The sequence below is a fragment of the Macaca thibetana genome, chromosome 13 (assembly GCF_024542745.1).
Source record: "Macaca thibetana thibetana isolate TM-01 chromosome 13, ASM2454274v1, whole genome shotgun sequence".
Taxonomy (NCBI): Eukaryota; Metazoa; Chordata; class Mammalia; order Primates; family Cercopithecidae; genus Macaca; species Macaca thibetana.
Genome location: NC_065590.1, coordinates 58021636 through 58037696, shown reverse-complemented (window position 1 = coordinate 58037696; position 16061 = coordinate 58021636). Strand labels below are relative to the sequence as shown.

Below are 16061 nucleotides of genomic sequence, written 5' to 3'. Positions count from 1 at the left end.
TAGCACAAAAAAGAGCCAAACAGAAATCTTACAGCTTAAGAAGTCAATAAGATATAAAAGGAACCAGTTGAGAGCTTCAGTAACAGATTGACCAAGCAGAAGAAAAAAATATCTGAACTTGAAGATAGATCTTTTGAAAGAGCACAGGCAACAATAAATAAATAATAAACAGTGATGAAGAAAGTCTACAGAATTTATGAGGCATAGTTAACCAAATAAATATTCATATTATAGGAATTTCAGAAGAGAAAGGAAAAGGCATAAAAAGCATATTTAATAAAATAATAGCTGAAATTTTCTCATGTCTTGGGAGAGAGATGAACATCCAGATCCAGGAAGCTCAAAAAAAAAAAAAAAAAAAAAACCCAAACAACAACAACAACAACAAAAAAACAACCCAAATAGAGTCAACCCCAAAAGTCCTTTCCAAGGCACATTACAGTCAAATAGTCAAAAGTCAAAGAAAAAGAGAAACTTTTAAAAACAGGAAGAGAAAAGCCTCAAGTCACACATTAAAAAATCCACATTGGATGAAGAGTAGACTTCTTAGCACAAACCCTACAGGCCAGGGGAGAATAGGATGATATATTCAAAGTAAGATTACTAAAAGAAAAAAAGCTGCAAGACAAGAATACTATACCCAGCAAAGCTACATTTCAGAAATGAAGGAGAAATAAAATATTTCATGGACAAGAAAAAAAAATAAGGGAGTTGATCACAACTAGATATGCCAAAAGGAGTATTACATCTGGAAGTAAAAGGACGGAAACCAACATCATGACAACATGCAAAACTCTAAAACTCACTTTTAGAACTGATACACAAAAGACAAAGAGAAAGGTATCAAGCCTATCACTACAGAAAACCACCTAATTGCAATAACTAAAAATAAGAGAGGAAGTAAGAAACGATATGCAAAACAAGCAGAAAACAATTAATGGCAGGAGTAAGTCCTCACCTATTAATAATCTTGAATGTAAATAGATTAAATTCCCCATTTAAAACATACAGACTGGTGAAAGAGATTTTTTGAAAGACCCAAATATATGCTGCCTACAAGAAACTTACTTTACCTGTAAAGATACATAGACTGAAAGTGAAGGGATTGAAGAAAGATATTCCTTATAAACAAAACCCAAAAGTGAGCAGGAATAGCTATACTTACATCAGAAAAACAGACTTAAGTTTAAAGATGTAGAAAGAGACACAAATTAACATTATAAAATAATAAAAGGATCAATTCAGCAAGAAATCATTAAAATTGGAATATATATATATATATATGTATATATATCTTTACCCAACACCAGAGCCCACAGATATAAAAAGCAAATATTATTAGACCTAAAGGGAGAGATAGACCACAATGCATTAGTAGTTGGAGACTTCAACACCCCACTCTCAGCATTGGAGAGATTGTTTAGAGTGAAAATCAGCAAAGAAACATTGGATTTAAACTGCACCACAGACCAAACAAACACTTACAGAACATTTCATCCACCAGCTGCAGAATACACATTCTTATCATCAGCAAATGAAACACTTTTCAGAATTGGCCATATTGTTAGGACAATAAACAAGTCTCAAAAAATTTAAAAAAATATCAAAATTATATCAACTACCTTATAATACCACAATGGAATAAACCTAGAAATCAATAACAAGAGAAACATTTGAAAGCATACACTACATGGAAATTAAACAGCACATTTCTGAATGATCAATGGGTAAAGAGGAAATGAAGAATAAAATTTAAATCTTTCTTAAAACAAATGAAAATGAAAACACAAAATACCAAAACCTGTGGGACAGAGCAAAAGCAGAATTAAGAGGCAAGTTTATAGCATTAACCCCCCATATGAAAAGACAAGAAAGATTTCCCAGCCTCAAATAAACCAATTAACAGTGCAACTCAAGGAACTAAAAAAGCAAGAACGAACCGCACCAAAAATTAGTAGAACAGAAAAATAATAAATATCAGAGCAGAAAATGAAATTAACAGTAAAATAATAACACGAGATCAATGAAATAAAAAGTTGCTTTTCTGAAATGATAAGCCAAATGAAGAAACCATTAGCTAGACTAAGAAGAAAAGGGAGAATTCTCAAATAAAATCAGAAATGAAAAACATATACAATCACAGTAGCAGTAGTAGTAACATTGCAGTGGTTACCAAAAATATACAAAGGATCATTAAAGATTGCTATGAACAAGTATACACCAATAAATTTGAAAACCTGGATACATTCCTAGACATACACAACCCACCAAGATTGAACCAAGAATAAATAGAAAGTCTGAATAGACCAATAATAAGCAAAAAGTTTGAACAGGTAATTGAAAATCTCCCAGTAAAGAAAAGCCCAGGACCAGATGGCTTCACCACTGAATTCTACAGAACCTTTGGAAAATAATTAATACCGATTTTTCTCAAACTGTTCTAAAAATTGAAACAGAGGGAACTCTTTCTAACCCATTCTCATAGGCCAGCATTGCTCAGATACCAGACAAGGACATAACAAAAAAAAAAAAAAAAAAAAAAAAAAGAAAACATAGGCCAATATTCCTGATGAGGACAGATGCAAAAATCCACAACAAAATCCTAGTAATCCAAAACCAATAAGACATCAAAGAGATAATACAAGAGAATTAAGTGGGATTTATCTGAGAAATGCAAGAATGTTTTAACATATGCAAATTTGTAAACACGATACATTACAGCAACAGAATGAAGGACAAAATTCATATGGCCATGTCAATAAATATAGAAGAAGCATTTGGTAAAATTTAACATGCTTTCATGATAAAAACTCTCAATTAGGTACAGAAGGAAAGTACCTCATCACAATAAAGGCCATATATGACAGACCTTCAGCTAATATCATATGGACTGAGGGAAAGCCGAAAACTTTTTCTCTTAAGAACTGGAATAATACAATAATTTCCACCATCACCACTCTTATTCAACATAGTATTGAAAGTTCAAACCAGAGCAATTAGGCAAGAGGAAGAAATGAAGGGCATCCAAATTTGAAAAGAGGAAGTCAAATTGTCCCTGTTTTCAAATGACATATATACAGAAAAACTGGCCAGGCACAATGGTTCATGCTTGTAATCCCAGCACTTTGGGAGGCTGAGGCAGGCGGATCATGAGGTCAGAAGATTGAGACCATCCTGTTCAACATGGTGAAACCCTGTCGCTATTAAAATACAAAAAATTAGCTAGGCATGGTGACACATGCCTGTAGTCCCAACTACTCGGGAGGCTGAGGCAGGGAAATCGCTGGAACCAGGGGGCAGAGGTTGCAGTGAGCAGAGATGGTGCCACTGTACTCCAGCTTGGTGACAGAGTAATACTCTGTCTCCATATCCCCCTCCCACCAAAAAACAAAACCAAACAAAAAAAAACAACCTTTAAGACTGATAAACAAATTCAGTTAAGTCGAAGGATACAAAATCAACCAACAAAAATCAGTAGCATGTCTATCCACTAGCAATAAACTAGTTGAAAAAAAAAAGAAGGCCATTCCATTTACAAAATCTACAAAACAAAACAAAACCGCAGGAATAAATTTAACTCAGGAGGAAAAAGGCCTTTACAGGGGAAACCACAAAACATTCAGGAGATAAATTGAAAAGGATACAAACCAATGGAAAAATATACCAATCTCATGGATGTGAAGAATTAATATTGTTAAAATGACCTTACTAACTAAAGCAATCTAAAGATTCAATGCAATTACTATCAAAGTACCAATGCAGTTCTAGGCACAGTGGCCCATACTTGGAACTCCAGCACTTCGGGTGATTGGTGCAGAATGATCACTTGATTCCAGGAGTTCAGGACCAGGCTGGACAACATAGTGCCCATCTATTTAAGAAAATAAAAAAAATAGCTGAGTATGGTGGCACACACCTGTAGTACTAGTTACTTCGGAGGCTAAGGTAGGAAGGAAGATTGCTTGAGCCCAGGAGTTTGAGGCTGCAGTGAGCCATGATCACACTCCTGCCTAAGACCTTGTCTCTAAAAATTAAAAAAAAATGTAAAAAGCCAACAACAATGCTGTCATTCACAGAAACAGAAAAAAATTATTTAGGCTTGTTTGGGAGGATTTGCTCGGTCTTTTGCCACTGTACCCTGCTTTGAGAAAATCATATCTTGGAAAAACCCTAAATTAAACCAGCTTAATATGAACTGAGTGTTTGCAGTAACAAAAGTTTTTTTTTTTTTTTTTTTTTTTTTTTTTTTTTTTTTTTTTTTTTTTTTTTTGAGACGGAAGTCTTGCTCTTTCGCCCAGGCCGGACCGCAGTGGCACAATCTCGGCTCACTGCAAGCTCTGCCTCCCGGGTTCACGCCATTCTCCTGCCTCAGCCTCCTGAGTAGCTGGGACTATAGGCGGCCGCCACCGCGCCCTGCTAATTTTTTATATTTTCAGTAGAGACGGGATTTCACCGTATTAGCCAGGATGGTCTCGATATCCTGACCTCGTGATCTGCCCGCCTCAGCCCCCTAAAGTGCTGGGATTACAGGCGTGAGCCACCGCGCCCAGCCAAGTCTTCTGTTTTCAAAGGAAATCTTCATCAGTGCTGTAAATATGTCAAAGACCTATTTGCACTCTGATGTTTCTTGTAGCACTATCCACAATAGCCAAGGTATGGAATCAACTTACATGTTCACAAATAAAGAAATGGATAAAGAAAATGCTATGTATATTATATATAATATATATATATATGTATGTGACACACACAATGGAATACTATTTAGTGATGAAAGGGAGCAAAATTCTATCATTCACAGCAACATAGATAATCTTGGAGGATATTATGTTAAGTGAAATAAGTTAGGCACAGAAAGGGAAATACTACATGTTCTCATTCATACGTGGAAGCTAACAAATTTGACCTCAAAGAAGCAGAGAGTAGAATAGTGGTTATTGGAGGCAGAGAAGTCTATGTGGGAGGGGGTACCCAAATATTGGTTAATAGATATAAAAGTACAGCAAAATAGGAGGAATAAGTTCTAATGTTTTATAGCACTATAGGGCAACTATAATTAACAACAATTTGCTGTGTATTTTCAAATATGTAGAAGAGCAGATTTTGAATGTTTCTGAAACAAAGAGATGATAAATATATGAGGTGTGAGGTATGATCATTACCGAATGTATATATGTATCAAGATAGTACACTATATTCAATTATTTTACAATTATTTTGTGTTGCAATTATTATAAATATGTACAATTATGTGTCAATCAAAAATTATAAAAGAAAAAAGGTAAAACTGTGGAACAATAACAAAAAGAAAAAAGTGGTAAGGCGTGAGGAGTTGTGTGTGTGTGTGTGTGTGTGCGCGCGCATGCCTGGTGGGGCAAATATGGAAGATGACATCATTTATGAATTTAGAAAATGTTACTCTATGATGAAAAAGGATGAGGGAGAGGGAAGATAATGCTGGTAAATGGGGACAGCACAAGCTGAAGGCTGTTGTAGTTACACAAGTGCTCTGGTTTAAATGTTTTTTTCCTCCCCAAATTTCCTATTCAAACTCAATCTCCACTCCAACTTTGGGAAATGTGGCCTTTTGAGAGTGGTTTAGGGCCCACACCACAAGGGCCCCATCCTTATGAAGAGATTAATGTTGCCATTTAAAAGGGCTTTTGGGAGTGGGTTCTCTCTCTTCTGCCATGTAGGGACATGTTTGTCCCCTTTTGCCCTTCCACCTTCCACCATGTGAGGACTCAGCAAGAAAGCCCTCACCAGATGCTGGAGCCTTGATTTTGGACTTTCAAGTCTCCATAACTGTGAGAAAATAAATTTCTGTTCCTTGTAAATTATCTAGTCTGCAGTATTTTCTTATAGCAGCACAAATGGACTAAGATACCAAGGAAAGATTGTGGTAGCTGGAGAAAGAGATTAGTGGATAGGTTAGAGGTGTAACAAGAAGGTAAAAACAACAGGATCTGGTGTTATACTTCAGTATGAAGTTTCTAAATTCTGATCTTGGCTTTAAAGAATAGTCAAGGGATCTGAGAAACTGTAAATTCTGAGTACAATCTGATAAATGTGCTGTTAATATTATGAATACAGGGTTATGGTTTGGAAGAACTTGGAAAGTTCTGGAAAAGCTCTGTAGAAAAGTAAGCTTTTCATCTGGTCCCTGAATGACAAGCAGGATTTTATGAAGTGAAATTTTAGACAGAGGGACAGCATCTACATAAGAACAGTGTGAAAGTATATTTTGTTCCTTTGTTTATTTGTTGATTCATTCCCCTGCAATTATTTTTGATCCCTTTATGTGCCAGACATTGTCCAAAGAACAAGCTGTCACATTCTAAATATGCAATATGATGTCTGGTAATAATAGTGCTTGGGGAATAGAAAATTGTTCCACCTGGTGAGAGTGTAAGGTACACAGTACATATGGTGGGAGATCAAGGGTTTTGATTCCTGTGCCAGGAACTTATGACTTAAGTCTGTAGCGAGGAGGATCCCTAGAAGTTCTTCTGCAAGAGAATTTGAACAGTGCAAGTCTGGCAGCAGAGTGGCAGGAAGATTGGAGCTGGGATAGGCATAGAAGCTTCATACAGTAGGCTATGTAGTGCTGATGAGACTTTGGGTCTAATAGCAACAGGAATGAGAAGAGGGCTGGATATCAGAGTACATCTGAGAGGCAGTCAGTAGGACTGGAAGAGCACCTTGGCATAAGGGATAGAGAATGCACCCGAGTCAAGGGAGACTGGATTTTGCTTGTTTGGGAACCTGGGCAGATGGTGACATTATTCACTGGGCAACATGGGAAGATGAGAAATTTAAAAATAAAGATAAGCTAGTTCTGAATATGTTGAATTTCAGGTATTTGCAGTTCACTCAAATTTAGATGTTTAGGCATCTTTCCAATTCAAAACAAGAATTATGGCCTCACAAGAGAGGTGGAGGTTGCAGATGAAAGTTTAGGAACCCTGGTAATAAGACATTATCTGACAACTGGTCATTTGAGGGTAGAGCTAGAAGAAAAGAAAATGGCCAAAAATAGAGCCCTAGAATACCTAAATTTTTGAAGGGCAGTTGAAGAACAAGAGAGATGAAGAGAACTGGATATGGAGCAATCTGGGACGTTAATAGGGAGGCAGGAGAGTGTGGTATCCCAGAAGTTAAGTGGGGAAAGGGCATTGAGGAGAATGACATTAATGATTAATGAAATTTAAAGACTACATATAAGGTAAGTAGAAGAGGATAAAGTAGAAGTCATTGGATCTTGTAGCGATGGTATTTTTGAGATCTTCAATAGAATAATTTAATAGTGTTGAAGAATTTTTGGCCAAATAGTGAGTGGGCAGGCTAAGAAGTGATTGAAAAGAGAGGATAGAGAGGTAGTGAATGTAGGCAACTCTTTCAACACAGTGGTCTTGATGGGGAAGAGAGAAAAAGGTAGCATAATAGGAAGGTAGAATTTATACAGAAAACTTTTCTTTTATTCTTTCCAATATGGATAGGTGAAAGTTGGTCACATGTGCAGAATGAATGAAAAGGACTTTGTGATTTGCGGAGAGGGAAATACTGAAGAAAAAGCCAATATTTATTAAGTTCAGGAAACTGATTAACAACTAGAAGAACACAAGTGAAGGAGATAAGTCTGGAAAGGAGATGAGAACTTCTTGGTGACCAAGAGTGTAAGGTGAGACAATGGACAAAGGTGAGCACAGAGACTGAGGAATACCCAAGTCTCCTCAGGTTCAGTTCAGTGCTGGGCCCTCTGCTAGAAAATGCTTTGAAGCCTTTTGGTATATAAAAAAAAAAGACCAATTTTATTTTGGCATATCACTGTGTCAGTTCAGGCTGATTAATGAAGACATGAGGTAAAAATGTACAACCGTGTCTGGGCAATTGTGTTACTGAGCCAGCTGCTGTGTCTCTTGGATTGTTGCTCTGTCAGCTCAGCTCAACCATTCATATCGTCACAGGAAGGTCTTGCTTGAGGCTGAATACCCAATGAGGGGTCATTCATTGCTGGATTAAACTTGATTAAAGTAGCTTATTTGTGACATCTGAAATGTCTGTCTTTAGAATTCTATGAACTTATAGTGATGTTTAGGGACACAGGGATATCCAATAGTCATTTCGTCTACGTTAACTCCAGGCAAGGGAATGGTGAATTCATCCAGGAATACATCTTGAGCACAAAGCTCGCCAACTCTACTGTTTCCCTGGTTTCCTTGGTGAACTCTGTTCAGGTTTGTGTCCCCATCTTCTAATCCCTGTGATAGCTGAATGTCCTCAGTGAGGTAAACCCGGAAGATTACAGGTCTTAAATTGGGCTCTCCTCCAACATGGGGATAGAAATTGGAAATCACATAAGCCCCTTTTAAAAACTCCTCTCTTAATACACAGAGGAGGAAACCAAGGCCTTGAAAGGTAAAATGCTTTAATCAAGGTTATGCAGTAATTTTATATTAAAACTAACACTGAAACCAGGATTCTGCCCACCCTCCTTTAAGCAGGTGGCTTAATTGCTGGAACATAATGACATCTTCTATACTTTGTGATTCTTTTGTTAATGGATTCCTTTTTTTGCTTCTTCAAACTCCAGGAAGTACTATTCTTAAAGGGATATAAAATAACCAAAAAGATAAATTTAATGACTTCAAGAAAGAAACACATGAACTAAAGGTTTTCTTTCTTGCCTTGCTTTCATTCCCTTCTGTATATACTCTGTCTATTCATTGCTATACTCACTGGTGTTAAAGTCATGAATCCTGCCTGTCTCACCGCAGAGAAGAATGTATTTCCCCGGCCCTGAATGCCCAGGAGGTGGTACCAAGAGCCTTAAAAGGGAGGGAGGATTACTTTAAGTGTGGGAGGATTTGCTCTGCCTTTTACTACTGCACCCTGCTTTGAGAAAACCATGTCTTCGAAAAACTCTAAATTAAACTAGCCCCCAATGTGAACTGAATGTCTGCAGTAACAAAGGGGGCTTCTCTTCAAAGGAAATCTTAATCAGTGCTGTAAACTTTTCTAGTACTTTGAAATGTTTATATATCAATTACTACTGGCCTGCATATATACCTTGGAAACAAGAAATCTAGAGAATCTCTACAGCATAAATGTTAAGTCCTGCTGTCAATTAAAAATTAATCATAAATAGTAGAAAGTATCTTTGAAAGAGATTGGATGTCTGCAGAAAAAAAAGAGGCTTTGGTTTATGAAAATTCCATTCACAGGTACTCTGGGAGCAACCCCTTATTTGAGAAATGACAAAAATTGCTTGGATTGCTCTTTTGCTCATTTCAATGGCCTCACTGAAAGACTCCACACTATCATTTAGGAACCATGGTAACACAATAAAATGTGAGGAGATGCAGAAAGTTTGGCTGACCATGTCAGTTCGGCTACTAAGTGCAGATAATCATACTAGATGTGGTCTGAAGTTACTCCCTATAGCCCCCTTGAGGCATTCACTCACAGCAGTGCCAGTTACATACATTTTCTCCAGGTCCCCAAATCCTGAAAATGCACCTTTTTGGATGACTCGAAGCTTGGTGAGGACAAACCTCCTGCAAAGAGAGTAGAAATAAAATATCACAACCTATTTATTAGTAAGTAATTGAGTTGCTAATGTATTAATATCAGCAAACAGCTAACATATACTAAGTGCTTGCCATAAAGTAATGTTGAAATTTGCTTTTACATTCTCTCTTTTCATCCTGTCTACAAGTAGTGATACTGGCACTATTACTCTTTCCATTTTGCATAAGGAAACTAGAGTTTAGGGAGAATAAAAAACTTACCCGGGGTCACATGGCTGATACATGACAGAGATGGAATATGAACCTTGCTTGTTCCCACTACCCTATGTTGCCTTCTGTAGCCCTGTGTGAGGCCTGTTCTCTTTCTCTACTCCAACCCCCATTACCTCTTCCTTTATTGTCATTCTCAGCTGACCTTGACTCCTATTCCAAGATGAAAATGAAATCAATAGAAGAAAATGTCCTTATACTTTCACAGGGCTCACTACCTGATCAACCTGCCTGCACCTGTGCTTTACACACATTGCCTTCTTTCCTGGTACTGTGAGTGAACTGTCCAGGGTCCTAAGAATAGCTTCTCCAGTATACACTAGGTCTCTTTCCCTCTCTGCTAGTCTCAGTAACCACTATGACAATTTTCCACTTTCTTAGACGCATTTCATTTACCTTTTCCCCCTTCTTTCCTGGATTCTGCTTACTAATATAAAAACATGCCATAATGTCTCTCATCTAAAAAAAAGTCTTCTCTTAACCTCAGCTGCCTTCAGCTTTTGCCATTTTCTTCTGCTCAAAATATTTGTCTCACACTTGCCTCAAAATTCCTTCCAATGGCTCCTCATTGCACTAAGGGAGAAATCAAAGTTGTTTACAAAGGCCTTCAGTGCCCTACAAGAGCTTTCTGCTCTTTATTTCCATAGACCCTGCATTCTCAATTTTGACAACTACCCTTTGATCATTCTGGTCTTGTCACAGCATCCTCTAGCAATTCCTTGAACATGCCAGGTTCTTTCTGGCTTAATGTTTCCACATTTGCAGTTCTTTCTGTTTGGAACATTTCTCTCCCAGATATCCTCATGGGTTGTTATCTCAGAACCCCATGTGCTCAAATGTTACCATTTTAGTGAAGCTTTCCCTAACCACCTATTTAAAATGATAATCTCCCAAACTTGGCCCAGACCCTCTTTCCCGCTGCTTAAACTTTTCTTCATAGCAATTCTGACATGTTATATCTTCTGTTTATTTGTGTATCCATTTATTTGTTTCTTCCTCATAACTAGACTTCAAGCTCCATGAGGGCAAAAATGTTTGCCTGATTTGTTATGATTGTATACTAAATGCCTAGAGCAGTGCTTAACGTGATAGATGGTCAATAAATATTTGAATGACTGAATTGAATGGCTATTGAGCACTCTGAAAATTCTAGGTTTGAGGTTGAAGTTACAGTTGACCCTTTGAAAATCTTTATAATAAGAATATGATTCTTTCCCCAGCCTTCTTCCCTCTGGCTTTTTCTTGCTTTGTAACTGATTAATAGGGATTTGGTTTTCTTTTGTCTTTAACACATCCTTTTATAAGGCAGTCTGTGAGGAGGAATTATAATCAAATACCATGGACTTGGATAGTTTCATAAATATTTTATTGTTTTAACCTTCTATTATTTATTGGTGTTGGTGAAATTTCTGTTTCAGACAGAGCTGCTACTCAGGCAATCAGGTCTTTTCTTTCACCTTGTTTGTGCTTGGCTGCTAGGTGTACCAACCCTATGGTGAGGAATCAGAGAGAACCTTGTGTGCTGTTGCTGCCCTGGAGGAGTTTATATACTTGCTGTGAAGGCAATACCAGAAACCTTGAAATTGCCAGAAAACAGTTGAGGGCTACAGTTGATATAATAGCAATAAATTCTTTACAAGGATTAAGATGAGAAAGATCCCAAAGTACACAAATATATAACAGAAATACTGTCAAGAGTAGACGAATTTTGAACCCAAGCCTCAAAAATATTAGATCATACTAAAAGCATTGTCTTTATTAAGCTATTTAAATAAAAGGTGATTTAATTTAAGATAACAAAAGATTATCTAATTCTAGAATATGCATGCAAAATGAATCGAAGTTAGCTCAACACCCTACCTTAATTGTACTCACAACCTTAGTTAATACGTACAAGTTCCTTTTGTTCCTATTTAACGCAGGACAGAATAATGATGAAAATAAACCAATAAAGGAAGATAATAAAGTTGCTTTAAACTACTCAACACTCTAAAAGTTTCAAGGAAATTGAAACATTAAAGTAAAATATTAGTTAATGAGATGCATGGAGACTGTGGTCTTGAATAACAAACTCTTCTATTTAAGAACGTCAACTAGAAAGCATTTGATTCAGCCCCAGCAGTGTGCATGTTTTTCTAAAATTTTCAAGGACTATGTCTGTATTAAGTGGTTCAAGCTTATTAACATAATTAAATATTTTTGACGCTTAAAATCTTCATTGACCTCTGTTTCCTGAAATGTTATAAACAAGATAATCTGAAGATATTTTCACAAAAAATTACCCAGAAGTCTTCTATAAAACATTACAAATATTATTTTAAATGCATAGTAGAGCTTGCAAGGATATGAGAAATCCCCAGGGGCTCAAAGTAAAGCAGCTGAATACCAGATGGAACCCTGAGCAGTGGTGAATGCAAACCAGAATTCTAAGCAGGTAAACTAAAACCAAGGTACCCTGGGGGAGTTTGTGAACTTGGAGGCTAAGGGATTTACATCTTGATACCAAACTGGCACATGAAATGAAATGTGGAGGATGGAATATAAAGATACATTTTCGTCTCATACACGTTCTGGAAAGGTATAGAAAATGGAGAACCAACAATTTAAATTACAATGAAATAACATCCAGAAATCTTTCATAACTTATAAAAGATATAAATCCTCAGATCCAGAGATCTCAACAAATCCCAGGGAGGAAAACACAAATCCACTGCCAGACATCTATAAATTAAAACTGTAGAGCCATTAAAGAAGATATTTTAAATGCAAGTGGAGGGGAAAAGATAGACTACCTTCAAATAAAAAATAATTAGAAAACCTTGTAAAAATGTCTTCAAAATTATTAGATTAATGCCAATTTAAAATTCTACAATGTAGAAAATTACTCAAATGTTAGGGTAAAACAAAATTACTTCAGAACAAATTTAATTAGCTATGAATAAACTTCTAGAAAAATAATTTCTTTAAAGGATAAGAAAATTTAATCCAGGAGGAAGGCACCAAATGCAAGAAGGAATAGTGAATGAAGAAATTAGTGTTTCTTATTGAATAGGTGAGTGTCTTAGTTCATTTGTGTTGCTATAAAGTAATACTTGAAACTAAATAATTTATAAAGAAAAGCTTTATTTCACTCATGGTTCTGCAGGCTGTGCAAGAAGCATGGCATCAGCAACTGCTTCTGGCGAGGGCCTCAGAAAGCTTCCACTCATGGCAGTAGGGGAAGGAGAATGGGCATCACATGGCAATTGATGAAGGATGAGGAAGGGAAGGGAGATGCCAGGCTCTTTTCAACAATCAGCTCTTGTGAAAACTAATAGAGTGAGAATTCACTCATTACTGTAAGGATGGCACCAAGCCGCTTATGAGGCATCTGCCCCCGTGACACAGTCACCTCCCACTAGGTCACATTTTCAACACTGGATATTAAATTTCAACATGAGATTTGCAGGAAACAATTACAAGTGGGTTGTCATAATGGCTAGAAGCCCCACCAAGTCAATAAAGAACACTAAAAACATATTGACCAAGAACTAGGTTACAAAGAAAATTAGTATTAAAAAATTACTTTGGTGATGATGCAATTAAATTACTTAGAAATCAGTAATAAATATAATTAATTCTCCTCTTCTAGTACACATACACCCATGTGGAAAAACCAAAAGCAAAGCAAAGCAAACCAACCAACCAACCAAACACACACCCTTTTAAGTCATACATGGGTCAAAGAAGAAATCACAATTATAATTAGGAATTATTTGGATTGACCTACAATGAAAATACAACATATTAAACTCATGGGATATAGGTAAATTGCTACCTATAACAGAAATTTATAGATTTAAATTACTGTACCAGAAAGGAAAGCAAGAAATTAGATTAAAAAATTAATGAGCTAAGCTTCCAATGCAATAAACTACTAAAAGAAAAATAGAATTGTGGAAACAGAAAATTATGAACCCAATAATTTTTATTCCATTTTTTGCTAGAACTTAAACTTGGAAGTTGTTTAATAAGAAACATTGGTAAAATCAAAGACTGTTGATAGAGATGTTCGAGGAGGTAAACATTAAGTTAGACATTATAATTTCATATTAGATACAGCTTAAGTTTAGCCTACACTACCATGCTATTTTGCAGTTATAAGGTTAAGTTTCTCTTTGAGTTTATTGCTAACATGGGTAAGGAGCTTTCTACTAGTAGCAAAGGGTTTACTAAAATGGTTTCATGGACTCTTATAATTTTAACACTGAAAATGATTGTTATAGAGAACTACACTTATTTGAATGTTTACTGAAGAAATCTGGATTTACCACTTAACATTGTAAACTCTGCTTATTATAGAAGGCTTATTTCAACCAGCAACCTTCTGATAATTCACTATGACTTTGTTGATCTAGTTCTAATTAACAAATTCAGAAGGTATGTGTACATTTCCTTTAAATCAGAAACATGGGTAAAGGCATTATATTTGATAAATTTTCACTTTAGAAATAAAGTAAATGAGAGTATAATAAAGTTTAGAATACTTTGCACCACAATTAACATCTTACTGTTGCTTTCACATTTCCCACTCAGAACTAGAACAAGACAAGAATGCCCACTCTTACTACTTTTATTCATAATTGTACTGGAAGTTCTAGTCAGAGCAAGTAGGCAAGAGAAAGAAATAAAGGTCATCCAAATTGGAAAAGAAGAAGGCAAATTGTCCCTGCTTGCAGATTACATGATCTTATATATAGAAAAACCTAAAGACTCTATCAACAACCTCTTAGAACTGATAAATGAATTAAATAAAGTTGTGGGATAAAAAATTAATATACAAAATCAGTAGAATTTCAATACATAAACAACATGCTGGCTGAAAGAGAAATCAAGAAGGCAATCTCGTTTACAATAGCTACAAAAAATACCCAGGAATAAATTTAACCAAAGACATGAAAGACCTCCACAAGGGAAACTACAAAACACTAATTAAAGACATTAAAGAAGATACAAATGTAAAGACATCCCATAGTCATGGATCAGAATAATTAATATTGTTAAAATGACTATACTACCTAAAGCAATCTACAGATTCAATGCAATCCCTATCAAAATGGCAATGACATTCTTGATAGAAATTAAAAAATCTTAACATTTTATGGAACCACAAAAGATACTGAATAACCAAAGCATTCTAAGCAAAAAGAGCAAAACTATATGCATCACATTCTCAGACTTCAAAATATACTTCAAAGCTATAGTAACCAAAACAACAAGGTATTGGCACAAAAATAGACACATAGACCAGAAGAACAGATTAGAGAACCCAGGAATTAATCCATGTATTGACATCCAACTAATTTTTGACAAAGGTGTCAAGAACACTCTGGGGAAAGGACAGTCTTTTCAATAAATGCTGCTGGGAAAATCGTATATCCCTATGCAGAAGAATGAAACTATACTCCCACCTCTCATTCTATATAGAAATGACCTCAAAATGAATCAGATACCTAAATGTAAGGCCTGAAATGATAAAACTACTAGAAGAAAATGTAGAAGTGCTTCAGAGCATTGGTCTGGACAAAGGTTTTCTGAGTAAGACTTCAAAAGCACAGGAAACAAAAGGAAAAATAAATGGGATTATATCAAACCAAAAAGTTTCTTCATAGTAAAGAAAACAACCAACAGAATGAAAAGATAACCTATAGAATGGGAGAAAATATTAGCCAGCTACTCATTTGACAGAGTAACTGAAACATATCAACAGCAAAAAAACTCAGCAAATCACCACCAACAGAAAAGTTGCTTAAGAAAACAAGCAAATGATCTGAACAGACATTTCCCAAAAGAAGACATATAAATGACCAGCAAATATATAAAAACATGTTCCCTAATCATCAGGAAAGTGCAAATTAAAACCACAATGAGATACTGTCTTACCAAAATTAGGATGGCTATCCTCAAAAGGACAACAAAATAACAAATGTTGGTGAGGATGAAGAGAAAAGGGAACATTTAAATTCTGTTGTTGGGAAAGTAAACTAGTAGAGACACTATAAAAAACAGTATGAAGGTTCATCAAAAAATGCAAATAGAGCTACCATATGATCCAGCAATCCTGCTACTTGGAATTTATCCCAAAAGAAAGGAAATTACTATATCAAAGAGACATCAGCCGTGCGTGGTGGCTCATGCCTGTAATCCCAGCACTTTGGGAGGCCAAGGGGGGCGGATCACGAGGTCAGGAGATCAAGACCATCCTGGCTAACAAGATGAAAC

General features: G+C 36.0%; 1 protein-coding gene and 1 pseudogene across 4 annotated transcripts in view; both read right to left on the bottom strand.

Moving 5' to 3' along the window:
• The window catches only part of LOC126934259 (uncharacterized), a 1193286-nt pseudogene that overhangs the window by 645671 nt on the left and 531554 nt on the right, over positions 1–16061 (bottom strand). The window lies entirely within an intron of this gene.
• Positions 1–16061, bottom strand: part of FSHR (follicle stimulating hormone receptor) — a 192400-nt gene that overhangs the window by 92500 nt on the left and 83839 nt on the right. For all 3 annotated transcript variants that reach the window (XM_050754868.1, XM_050754869.1, XM_050754871.1), the window contains exon 2: positions 9486–9557. In XM_050754868.1, coding sequence (XP_050610825.1) covers positions 9486–9557 — 72 coding nt within the window. The remainder of the gene's footprint in view (positions 1–9485; positions 9558–16061) is intronic.